General features: G+C 36.2%; 1 protein-coding gene across 1 annotated transcript in view; it reads left to right on the plus strand.

Moving 5' to 3' along the window:
• COG6 (component of oligomeric golgi complex 6) overlaps positions 1-13,785 on the plus strand; it is a 55,517-nt gene that overhangs the window by 27,299 nt on the left and 14,433 nt on the right. Inside the window, exons 11-13 of the mRNA XM_066544935.1 lie at positions 858-922; positions 4,724-4,815; positions 6,517-6,634. Coding sequence (XP_066401032.1) covers positions 858-922; positions 4,724-4,815; positions 6,517-6,634 — 275 coding nt within the window. The remainder of the gene's footprint in view (positions 1-857; positions 923-4,723; positions 4,816-6,516; positions 6,635-13,785) is intronic.

Below are 13,785 nucleotides of genomic sequence, written 5' to 3' on the forward strand. Positions count from 1 at the left end.
AAAATATAGCTTCGGGTCACCTGATTTCTGTCACATGTCACAGTCAGTTTGTTTACTTTCATCGCATGGGTCCCATCTGAAGATGAACTCCTGTTGACAAGTTTTAAATTAGAATTAAAGTATTGCTTTCTCCATAAATCTCTTCTGAGTTGTTACAGAAGTGAGAGCTTGAAGATCTGTTGCTTTCAGCTTGATTGATTTATGACAGCACTGGTTGCCATGCAACAATTCATTTGTGTTTCGTGCTAAGATAGGGCAATATTCTCCTTTGTACATCGCTCTGTGAAAGATGAGTTTCAATTGCTGCTGGGGAGGAAGCGTTTGCCAGCGCTGCAGCACGCAGTAGTGTGGAGGTACACATGTCACTTCATTAGTAGCAGCACCACGAGCTCGTCAGTAAGCAGCGCTGACAGACACGTGTGTTTGCCAGTCAGGCCTTTCAAACAGGCTGTGCTGCTGCTCCTTGAGCATCTCACCAGCCTGGTGGGGTTTTAGGTGTTTTTCTAGTTTAATTTCATGAAGTGCTAATATTGAGCCTTACTGAGATAGCTTCTTGCTAAATCATGTATTCTTCCCCTTGCTACTTCTACCTCAGATTCCCACGCACTGTGTTGCCCTAGGACGCAATTGCATAGCAAAAGGTAATGACTCTGGGACTGTTTTGCCATGCAGCTATTTCTTAATGGTTAGATTGGAGGTACAGTGGAGGTGTGAACTAGTTGCGTGGAGAAAAGAACACACAGTTCATACTGCTTTTTATGGAGGAGTACCTCCTACATTTGTTTATTTGTTTTATAATCTTGAAGAAAAGAGAATTACATTTGCATAATCTTAGCATGTGTTTGCATTAACTATAGGTGTGGAAGAAAATATTCAAGAAGTAGTTGGGCACATCACAGAAGGTGTCTGCAGGCCTCTAAAGGTGAAGTATTTTGTTTTCCTTAGCACTCTAAATACAAAAGCTGTTCTGTCATGTTTTTTCAGAACTTGTGCTTCCATCTCTTCCGTGTATTTTCATTGTCCTTGGTTAAGAATTAGATTGTTGACTTCTGAAGGATTTTTCTCAATTTAAAGATTCCTTTGTTCATAGATGTCTGGTTTACAATAGTCATATAATGAGGGATACTAGGATGCTAAATTTGACTCTTGATTTTGGTTTACTTTTCCTATGTTGAGGAGTGCTGATGTATAAAATTACAGCTTTGTGATAAGTGTATAGGAATATCTCAGTGGTGGTAGTAGTCAAATGAAAAATCCATGTAATTTACTAACATGTTTTTCATAGTGATCATTATGCTTAGGGAAAAGTGTACAGGTTATGCAGTTGTGTCATACTTCTGTTAGGATAGTTTCCTTGCCTGTTTGTGAATATACTAAGGACTTACTGAGCCATAACTTCTTTGTATATAATAGATTTCAATAGATGTTTTCTTGCATGAGCATGTCAAATTGATATTAACTGTTGATATTCACAACATATCCTTCATGAAAGAAGTGAATGTTTCAGTTCTTGTGTGAAAAGCCAGTTCCTTTTGTGGTTTATGGGGGTTTTTTAATTTGTTTTAATAACTCCTGCTCTTGTATTTTAAAGACACCATGAAAAATTGTTTCCTAATTACCATCTTTATGCTACTTCAGTTTTTCATATTTGCCACATCTTTCTATACTTGTCTTTTTTTCAAACTACAGCCTTAGTAAGTTTAGGGGACACGTGTGATAGAAATCATTAATGATGATCCATCAAATGATTGCCTGACTTGTCTATTGTATGTGCTTCACATAAGCACTGAAGCCATCAAAGTAATAAAGCTGATACCAATTATTGCCTGACTGTACAGTGCATAAATCCAGGTGGTTTTAAAGCAAAATCTACTGTGCCTCAATATGATTATAATAAATTTCCCTTAGGATTCTGTAGCTATAACAACCGTATCCAGTTGACAAATGCTCAGTCTCAAATGTGAACAGCTAGTTTTTAGGTACGACACATGAGTTTCTGATGAGAAAAGGATAAGGTTTGGAGAGAGGTAAAATTCAAAAAGGTGCCATTTAGAAAGTCACAGAATTGCAGAAGAATTGAGATTAGAAAGGGCATCTGGAGGTCACTTGGTCCAAACTCCCAGCTCAGGCTGAGCCACCTAGAGCTGGTTGCCCAGGACTGTGTCCCGGTGACTTTTAAATACTTCCAAGGATGGAGGCTCCACAGCCTCACTGGGCAACATATGCCAGTGCTCAGCAAGCCACCTACCTGCACAGTAAAATAAAAGTGTTCCCAGATGTTCAGACAGAAGCTCTTGTATTTCAGTTTTGTGCCTGTTACCACAGAATTATGATCATCCTTCACAACCTTTTGTTTTTGATCTGTTGGAAGACGCCTGTCCTAATAGACGCACAATCACCACAGCTTTGGTTTTTTTTGGAAGATATTTCCAAACTTTCTGCGTTCTTGAATCAGTTCTGTTTATACTGAATGCTGATGTTTGAGTTCAGTATTTCTGTGCATTCCAACAAAGTGATTGGGAATGAAATCAAACTCCTGTGTAAGTCAGAGGAAGTTTTGGTCTTGATCTCAGTGCTTGTGATTTTTATAGTTAAGTACACAGTAACTTTAATTTCAATTGCCAAACTCTTTACACTTACATTCTGCTAGTGTCTTTAGAAATAATTCCCTGAAATATTGTTGTTATTAGTTACTGTGCTAGTAAAAAAAAAAATCTTAAAAGAACAATTAAAGACTTCCCATTGTATTCTGTATTTTAATAGAATGAAACTTACATTAATTCATTGACAGTCTAGACTTTCCAGTAAAAAGTATGAAACACTTATTGTTTCCTGAGGGGAAAGAAAAAAAAAAGGTAGAAAAAATCCCCCCTGAGAAGCCCCCAAGCAGAAGAGCCTTGAGACAATGCATAATAGGTAATAAGATAATTACAAGCCACCATGTTCAGAGGAACAACAGTAACTGATGCAGTTTGGAGGAGTCTTTTCTACAATATATTGTAGAATGGTTATGCTTACATGCAGTCTAAATTGCCCACATTTCTTACTGATAGTTGGTTTGTGGTTTAGGCATTTAAGTAACTCTTGAACACTCCCTAGTGGTAGATCTTAGCACAGGCCTCTCATTTCAGTTGGAGGTAGGAGAATCCTAAAAAACATTTAAATTAAACTCCTCATCTGTTCCATGACATTTAAGATGAGCTCAAAGCAAAATGTCTTTGATGCCCTATGTGTACTGCAGGTAGTCTTTTATGGTCAGCTAACAACAGGATGTACAGGACTAAAAAATAGCAAGAGCTCTAAGTCCAGAGGCTCCCCAAACAGGTTAGGTTGTGTCGCTTGCAAATTTTGGTTCTCCAGTGCAATGAAGACTTCTGTATGGGAAGCAGCAGTTCTCCTTTTCCCACTTTGTCTTTTTAATTTTTATTTTTCTCTTGTGATCCTAAAATCTTATTTTTTCCCTCTTCTTCTGCCTGTTCTCTTGTTCACTTTTTAATTATTTTATTTACTTTCAGTTATTTCTTTTTTTTTTGTTAATGTATTGTTTTCCCTCTTTTTCCCCTGCCTGCCATATTCTCTTTTGCTGTACAACTAGAATGTACTCAGTATTCATGCCCACAGGACCTTTTAGGTAACACTGGAGACATATATTTGTATATAGACCTCTTTATATACAAACACCTTGAAGAGCAAAGTTCACCTTTGTGTTGAAATAAACTTCGTGCATTAAGTATTGTGAGTAAGAGTTAAAAAGTAAAATTTGCTGTTGGGCTGTGAATTAGATGCAAACTGAAAGGATTGAGAGAACATAATCTTGGTTGGTTCTCCCTACAGCTGGCTCTAAGAAGGGACTGCAGCACATTGTGTTCTATTGAACAGCAAATAACTTGGGAGAGTGGATGGTGGCTGCTGATTTGTGTGTAGCCCTTTCACACTCAGGCACGTGGGAGAGCAGTGCAGGGATAAGTCACTGTCTACTCTGCTTCATAAGTGCACAAAGATTGACCCTGGAGCAGCTTTTTATGAGTGGATTGAGACTGTGTGTACCAAGGAGACAAAGGAGACAAGACATCAGCTGTCCAACTGTAAAGACGCTCAGCACCATTTTGTTGTGTAGCCAGCAAATCCTGGTTGAGATAAACAATCAACATAGCTGGTTATTAGTTATAAATATTTCTGACTAAATACTGGTAGGAGATATTTATGCTCTCCTTTCAGGGAAGAATTTATTCATCCAGGTAAAATTTGTTTCTTAGGCAAAATACCTAATATTTTGGTGTTCTGAATTTGTGCATGATGGTAGAAATCTACTGCTGTAGTTTAATGATTCTGCAGCATTGCAGCTGTTCTTGCTATTCAGTGCTGGGGAAGACTCCACAGTATGTATTGGTATTAATCCATAAAATTATCTCAGTATTTTTAAACTTCCAATAACATCAGTCCCATCTGTAGGGACTGTAGGATTTTTGGAAGGGTTTTTGGATTTGTAGTTTTTCTTTTTCTAAGTGTGCATATACCTTTGTGTTTTCTGCCCAGATGCTTGGCAGCCCACAAGCACTTTGGTTCAAGCCAAACATTAAAGTTAACTGGACATTCTCTTTTAAAATTTATTTCTAATTGAGTTTATTTTTCAAAAATCAGAGATATATTGCCTATAAAGTCATAGAAGGCTGGCTCTCAGAATTTATGACCTGAAGGATGTTTGTATTTATTCATGCTACAGGTTAGAATTGAGCAGGTGATTGTTGCCGAGCCAGGAGCAGTTTTACTGTACAAGATCTCTAATTTGCTCAAGTTCTACCACCATACAATCAGGTATGCAAAATTACAAAATATGTTAAAAATGCCTTTTTTCCCTAATTGTATATGTAAGAACAAATCTGCTAGGAAGAGTACTTCTGTTGCTTAGTTGTTGCTCTGCACTATGACATCAAGTAGAAACATATGGGATAATAAGCAGAAACCATTTACCCATTGCCATTCCTCAGTTCATATCAGAACTGCTTTGGAATACAGCATAAATTTGGCACAATAACTGTTTCTTTGTTGTTCTGTGTAGATTCAACTAGTATACAAAAAAACTCTCCACAGCATTTCATATGACAAAGTCAAGTCCCCTTTGAGAAAATGTTACTAAATAAAATTGCTTCAGATTTTTGGGATTTTTTTGGGTTTGGTTGTTTTTTTGTTGTTGTTTTTGTTTTGTTTTGTTTTTAATAACTTTTTCATAACTTTTTGATAACTTTTTTCCCTAATTATGCACTCCCTTATCTCAGTGTTGAAGATGCACTGATCACCTTCCAACCTCTTAGAGGCCACCAGGAATACAGGAACTGGAGATAAGCCAGAGCTGCTAATTTATATATCATTTATATGTTGTGCCATATACTGTAGTTCATGTTGGTTAAAAAGAGAAGTAGGAGAAAAATCTCCCTCCACAGCCCTGGACTGAACTGCTGAGAATTTGAAACATTAATATCACTAGTTGAGCTTCTCTGTCTGAGAATACTTCAGATGTTGGGCAGACTGGGATAAGTGGTTCTTGGGCACCTCCTAGCTTTATTTAAATTCCTCAATTGTGATGGCAGGACTATTGTAGAACACATGTAAGGCCTATTCTTAATTTTATTGTACAAAAATCCTGGAATATGTTGGTCTTGTTTTTCTGTCTCCAAAATTAGCATTTCCCCATGGTTATGAAGCTTGGTGCAATTGAAAATGTGATGTTAAAATGGAAGATCTTAGTCAGTCTTATCTGTTGGTTTCTGTCTTGTTAACAGCACAGTGTTTAAAAACCACTGAAGTACCTTCTACTAGCTGAATAATTTCCTCTGCATAGGGAAGGTGCACCTTACTAATAAAAGGAAAAATAAGTTTGAAAAATGATCTATTAAACACAAGATTACAGTCTGAAAATTGAGATAGAGGTTTAGTCCTATTATGACCCAATGAATTTTCACTGACAGTTTGTGGCTTAAAAGTGCAATTCCTATAGCCAGAGGGAGGGTATATCTGTGAGAGGAGCATAGTCCTGTAGTGCCATTTAAGGGTTATGTGGTATCTGTGCTAACTGTGATAGTTTAGCACTCAGAATAGCAAGGCATGAATTCTTACAGTTTTGGAGCTGCCCAGCATCTCAGTGCAGAAATGAGAGAGGTAATGCTATCCCTAACAGGCAGTATGATAGAATATTGTTAACCCTTTTTGTTATGTAATTTGTTTTTGATAACAGAAGTAGATTTATTGCATAAGAAAGCAAAAATTGGTAAATTTTAGTACTCTAGAAAAAAGTTTGTGCAAGTTTGATAGCCTGTGTTTAATATTTGCTTAAGGACTACTTGATGATGCTTTTTCTTACAGTCAGCTTATCTCTTAGCCACTATGGAGAATTATTCCCTGTAATTATTTGTTCTAAATTTTAAACTTTGAAAATAATATTTTTTAATGATATTTAAGTATCTGACTATCATGTTGTTTCTCCTTTAGATCCATTAAATAGTTTTAATTTTTTTTCAGTGGTATTGTAGGAAACAGTGCAGCCACACTGTTGACAACAATTGAAGAAATGCATATGTTGAGCAAGAAAATATTCTTTAATAGCCTGAGTCTTCATGCAAGTAAACTAATGGACAAGGTTTGTTTCAAAATTGTACATCTTTCATGTTTCAAAACATGCTTGCATTTCCCTTTTGTCTAGTAAGATTACTAGGTAAATAGCTGGTTTATATGTCAGCTTTTCCTAAAGTTGAATTCTTGTATTTTCGATATTTTAGTCATAGAACTACATTACAAACTTGCTGTTTATATTTTAATTCTAATAATGGTGGAGATTTTGTAGATATGTGTCTAAAATCCTGTGGTTAGCAACATTCTTTGGCAGAACAGTTTACATATTTTTAAAATCTGCAAGAAGAAACAAAAGTAGGAAATTTTCTTAAGTGCAATAGAGCAAAGTCAGGCAATTGAGCTGTGTCATTTGTATTAGTGCATCATTCCTTTTTTGAAGTTTCAAAGTATATCCCAAAATGCTAAGCTAAGTAAAAAAAAAAAATTGGGCTTTTCTGTCTATTATAAAAGTAGTTTTACCACATGAAGATTGCTGTAACATTTGTAAATGCATTTCTAAATTATTTAACCTACAAAAAATGGAAAAAAAAAAACTTCATTTTCCAGAAACTATTCTTTATGCAGACTTGTAATTTGCTGGCCATTCAGTTAGGTTTTCTGAGTTTTGTCAGTATTGTTCTGTGATTCCAAATGAGTTTTCTCATTCAGCACAGTCTGTCTGGTCCTAATTTCCTGTCTTACTGCAGGAGCTGGGGAATGACTTTCTCAAAGAAGCAGTTGTTTCTCCTCTTCTCTCCCAGATACCCCAGTGACCCCTTTCAGTGGTTTGATTTGTTCATTGGGTTACTCCTTAGCTTCTACCACCCACAGTCCATACTGCTAAAGTCCTCTTAATGCATTGTTGCTGTCGGGTATTTCCATTTGAATGCAGGATCTTATAGTTCCTTTGCTATTAATGCTTCTTCAGGGATCAGCTAAAGCTGTTCCTAAAGCATGCAATGGACAAGGACAACATGAATTTACCAAAAAATGTTTTATTTCCTAATATGTAAGCTAGAATCAAGTTGTGTAAATTTTCCATATATGAAAAGAAATCAGTTATGGACCATAGCAAAAATGTATAACTGCTCTTTGCTTACAAAGTGATTAAGAAAAAAAAATCTTGGCTTGAAAACATCTCTTTATTCATCTCTTTTTTATTTATTTATCCTGTTGAGTATTACATCTATACTTAATTAAGATCCAGCATGATTTTCCTACTTGCATAACTCACAGTCTGTGAGGTGTTGTTTTGGGTGATACACTGTTTTCAGCTTGGAAATGTGTAGAAATCAGAAGAAGAATGATAAAGGAATTATAATCCCCTAGTCAATAGTATGTGTTCTTTCTGTTGTCACTGTGAGAAGGTTGTGTATTCCTCTTTGCCCTTCTAGTTCCTCTTCCCTCAGCCCCCAGTCTGGATGTAACTGGTTCTAGATGCTGTCATTGTTTTATAAAGTAGTCAAATTTGCTTTTACTGGCCCTAAATGAAGGCAGTGATTGCCCTGCCACCTTCAGTGGTGTTTTATTACAAGTAATGAATGACATACCGAGCCTACCATGTAATGGGAAAAGATCATAATATTGCTCTTTCTCAGAAACACATTTATAAATCAAATCTGAAATGTCGACAATATTACATTGCCTCTGTGACCTATGAAGATCTTTCCTCAGAATATAATTGAGGTCAAAAGCTTTTAAAGAGATTTAGAGGACTGTTAGATATATGGGTAACAAAGGCTTCCACAATTATTTATTAATTTGTTAATAAATGTGAGGTTAAATGTGAGGTAAGAAGAAATCTTGTCTGAGAAGAAATCTTCCTGTTCTAATGTGTAGTTCTTGTACCTGAGTTTTTGATAGTCCTCTGTAGCACCTTATTACCCTTTGTGAGTGGATTACTGAATTGATAGAATGATGCTTTATCTCTTCATGACTGAAATTAGTTTTTCTTCATAAAAATACAAAATTTATAGGCTGATTACACTTAGAGAAACATTATTTTCCAGTGATAAAGATGTTTCTTTTATCATAAATTTAATTCTCTTGTTACTTAGTTTTTTGTGTTAGTGTACAGATAAGCAGGTTTTATGCCTTTTCATTTGTCTTTGTAAATTTAGTAGTGAATGTCACAATGCCTTTACATTTTGAGGAAACTGAAGGTTGCTTTTTACCATGCTTTTTTTAATGCGTGTTCAGACCAAAATTTTGTATATGTATTAGTAGGATTTTTTTCACATCCCAGCCTTTTTCCAGCTTCTTGCCAGTTATGAATGTAATGCAATTGTTTCCAGATTTTTTTTTTCATTTTCAGAGAAGATTATCCCCTGGAAGACAGACCTTTTGTGCTTACATAGCCAGTTACAAAAGCTTCATTGCTGTTCATGGTGTGCAGCTAGAGAATATTCGCTGGGAAAATTAGTAAATTATTTTTCACTCGAACAGTCTGGGAATTGTGGTTTCTTACTTCAATTTAGATTATGCATCTTAAGGCATTGATAAGCCTGTTTTTCAAAGAATAACAATTGTCCAATACTTTGATTAAAATATGATCCTTAAGATAATTTGAATAATTTTGGAAATACATTAAAATGCAAATGGGATGTTCTGAAGTAAAAATTCTTCTATTTCTACATGTTTAAGTGCCTCTTCTGTTTAGATTATTGGAAAGTGGTGAATGGCCTGTCAAGGAGACAATTTTAACAATAATATTTCCTCAATGTCATCTATTGTTGCTGATAATTCTCTTTTTTAATATCTACATTATATCTAGTAGTTGAGAGATCAGAATATGATTTTTAAGCAAATCTTTCACTTAAGTATAGCTAGTTGGGAATATTTTTTAGACAAAGCAGGTTTCATTAAATATGCTAACTCCTCAAGATCCCAGCCTTAGGATGCGGACAGATGACAGGGTGGTAATTGGATGTCCTCATCGCCACAGACAATTTAATTCCCGAGATTATTGATTATCTTGAATTGAGCATTGTCTTCAATCTGCCTGGGATTTAATTTCTAAAGCACAGTGGGAAACTGAGACTTCAGGCTGTTCTTTCTAGGACAAGAAAATAGCTTCCTCTTCACATCTATTTTTGAGAAGAGTCCCATATTACATAAGGAGTGTCACTAGTGTGGAGGTGTATGGAAGCTTTTAGGCAGTCTTAGATCAGGATTTTCTCTCTTGGTTGTCAAGCCATCGGTGTAAATGATAGAGGGAAATCCCTGGTTACTTCAGAATACTTACTGGTTTGCCCAGAAGCACTTTGCTATGAACTTTTTTTTCATTACATAAGAAAATCTCAAGCATCCTGGTTGGAATCTGACAACAAAATATTCAGCAGCTCTAAACTTCAAACTGTTTGTTCTGAGAAAGCTTTTTTTATGGTGTTCTCATTCTGGCTTCTCAGGTAGCTCTGTTTGAGCTGAAATCCCTGTGACAGAAATATTCAGCAGACTGCTGGAAAGCAGATCCATTGTTATCAAAGAAATGCCGTACACAAGGGAGTCTCTTTGGTTCGGACACTTCTTGAAACCTGTCACGAAGATTGGTAACAGTTGTTGCAAAGCCACTTTTTTTTTAGGATTTAAAATGCTATTCATGGCTTTGAGATTCTCAGGCTGCTGTAGAGCTCATTGTTGACATCCTACAGAAACTGTGCATCACCAGCCTCTTCCTGTGTCGCTGAAAGTTTGGTGCATCAGCTCACTGCAGATGCTGTCTCTCTTTTGCCTTAGTGGCTCTTACCCTTCAGAGCCAGTGTTGGGCATTCTTGCCAGTACTTTCTAGTTCTGGTAGCAATTGATTTGTTCTGGTTCTTGGTTGAACTAGAATGTTTTTGCGCCAGTATTGGTGTCCTTATGCTGAAAAAAATTGGGTCTGTATTAGTTGCTTTATAGCTTTTTTGGACCCAGCCATGGGTCTACCAAGAGTGCTAGTAAAGTGGATCAGAATTATCATTAAAGTCCTTATGTATCCTTTTCCATGTTTCTTATCACTCTGTGCTTATAAAACAAATGTATAGGAATTCAGGATTCTGCTTGTGTTACTCGTTGTCTGATTCTAAGAACAGCCCATTACAGATTACCTCTTTACAGAAGATTATAAATCCAGGAGAAAACAGTGAATGAAAATAATCATCAGAATGGCAGAAACTGTTCCAATGAAACTAGAAGTAAAGTTCAGAGTACCTAATGGAGTGGAGTGGATGGACTGCTTTTGCAGTCCCCTCAGTATGGGAGTTATTTAATATCATGAATCCATTGGTGAGGCATTTTAACAAGTGTGTTAGACCAACTGATGTCAACATGTTTTATTGGACCACCTGTTAAATTAGGAGAATGGGAATTTTCAAGCCCACATGTCCTTCCTCTGGTTTCACTAGTGTTCCAGAACAATTATTAAAGGAAAGAATAATTGCAAACATTTAATAAAATGGAATGAGAATTATCATAAGGGCACTAATGAAGATTGTGCCAAACTCCAGTCATCTGCTGTCTGAGCTGTTAGAAGACTATTAGTAGAGTATCCCAAATTAAGTTTTGGGATTGTTATTCCTTAATGCTGTTCTTTTTAGAGTAGATGTATGCTAATTAAATGCTGTGATTGCATTATCTTTTAAGTTTGTCAGTGAGAGAGATATTAAAACGTTGCATGGGAATAATTGTAAACTTGTCCTTCATAATTTGATTCCTGCCAGAATGAAACCTATTAGGTTTCTGGGAAATCAGATGTGGGGCAGATTGAATAAGACTGATTATTATTGTTGTGTTCTGAATGCTATTGTGCTTTTAAATGGATCCATGAGAACAAAGCAAAACCTAGTTATCTTTTTTTCCAAGACCAGCTTGATAGCTGAAAAGAAAAGCATGCCATTAGGCATTCTACTTTGTTGACCTCGGTAGGATCCTAATAGGACCAGAAAATCTTAAAACAGCTTCTCTGATAAGACGCGCACTCAGGTTTCTTGGAGTGCTGGTGAATATTGTCTCAGCTGAGGAGAATGGACTCTGCAGTTGATGCTGCTCAGTGTTAACTGACAGCATGAAAAATTCATAACATTTTTACAAGGTTCTCCTCTGTAGTACTTTGGATCCAGCCAGTGGGTTTTTTTTAAAAGGCTGTATTTAAAGCTGATTAGGCTCTTACAAAAGCCACTAACCTTCCATTTGAGACTTGTAAGTAGGGCTTTCTCTGTGGAGTTCTGTGTTTTAAATTACCATTTTGTTTTATTTGGTAGTAGTATCACGGAAATAAAGAATGGATGAGTTCAGCAGGAAACTAGAAACCATCTCGTCCGGCCATCTTGCTCATGACACAGACTGTCAGCTAGAGCAGGTTCCCCAGGACTTGCTCTAGCTGAAGTTTTAATATCACAAAGGATAGACTCTAAAATCTCACTGTGCAGCTGTCTCCAGTGCTTGACTAACCTCACAGTAAAAAATTGTTTTCCTGTGTCTTAATGTGTGCCCATTACCTCTTGACCTGTCACTGGACTCCACTGAGAAGCGTCTGGCTCCATCTTGATCCCTCACTTCACATATTTACACACATTTACAACATCCCCCGTGAGCCTTCTCTTCTCCAGGCAGAACACAGCCTCTCCCTGTGTGGGAGGTATTCCATTCCCTTCCTGAGCATTGTAACTGTTAACTTTCTAATGTTAAAGTACTGCAGTATATAAAGTTCTGATCAACTGTGCAGTATTTGCAGAAGAAAATTTGCCCTCTTTTAAAATGTAACCTTTAATGTGAATGAGAAAGGGAAACAACATTCATGCACACTTCTCAATTGTTGATGCTGCCTTTTCTTTTTTCTGTATTTTCCTTTGCTGTTTGTAAAATTCTGTAAGACATCCTTTGAGCTACTTGCTCTTCTAGACAGAGGAACCTGCTCTGTTATATGTTTGGAGGAAGATTTGTGGCTTTGTATCTGTTCCCCACTGATGAATATGCAGAAAAGAAGATAAAATTTTTTGAGTAAAGCTTATATACAACTTTCAGTACCCATTTCAGAATTCATTTCAGTTTTGTATGTTAGATTTTAAAAATGGACAATTTCTTCGTTTTTTTGAAAGGCTGAGGAGCTATTTGGCATAATTTCTGTATGACTGAACTGATAGTCAAAACAAATTAGAGACTTAATACTGTGTTAGAGTATGTTTTAATGCAGTTGAACTTGCTGTTGCAGAACTTCCTAATCATGTTTTAGTTAGCTGCTGTCTAGCTTGCATCTGAAAGAGGTACTTCAAAAGTAGAACTCAGCACGTATTTGAAACCTATTTTTCTGGAAATGGGATAAATTATAATGATCTCTTAGTGCCTGTAAAATATTCAGGGCATCAATTATTTTTTTATTAGAATAGTGATTAGTGCTCATGAGTTGGAGTCCGTAGGTTCCTGTATAAATTTGAAGTGTCAGTTTTTAAACCTTCTTTTTTGATTTTGAAAAAAAAGCCCTCATTTTGTATTCATCTGTCAAAAGTTAGAATTTTCAAAATTAATATAGCACTACTTTGATTCTTTTTCCACTTACTGATAATATTGTCTCTATTGCAGTAGTCAGGAATTTCAGGGTAACCCAAATAAAATTTAGTGATCTAAAATAAATCTTTTTTTCCTTGCCATATTTTCTTCTTCCATGTTGTTGTTCCTTGCTCTTGCCTAGAAGACAGTGGACAGTAAAGCAACAGCCAAGTGAAAGATGAAGCTAATTTAAGAACTTCTGTGCACTAGCTACCTCAGGAGACAAAAATTCTGTGCAAAGCAGCCTGGAATTATAATTGCCATGATCTATGTGTGTGTTGGAAGTGAAAACTCCATCAAACTAGTATATGGTTATACTAGTCTCAAAGTAATGCCAAAATATCGCTGAACACAGTCCAGTTCAAGTCTGAGAATGGTGTGTTCAGGACACAATCAATAGCCCTAATAATAACAAGAAGAAAGAAAAAGTCATTCAGTGCTGTAAATTTCAGTAAACTTTACTGTGATCAACACTGAATAAGTGCCTCTTTTTGAAGTGCCTTTTTCTGTTACTTTATTGCTAGAATATTTGTTTCATGCTTTCAAGACTGCTTGGACTGAACAACTGTTCTCCGAACCTATTAGTTTTAGTTTTCCATTAGTTCTTTGAGTTCAGTATGCTCTCTTTTGGAAAGTGAGAATAGAGGAACATTTTCT

Source organism: Molothrus aeneus, chromosome 2 (assembly GCF_037042795.1).
Source record: "Molothrus aeneus isolate 106 chromosome 2, BPBGC_Maene_1.0, whole genome shotgun sequence".
Lineage (NCBI taxonomy): Eukaryota > Metazoa > Chordata > Aves > Passeriformes > Icteridae > Molothrus > Molothrus aeneus.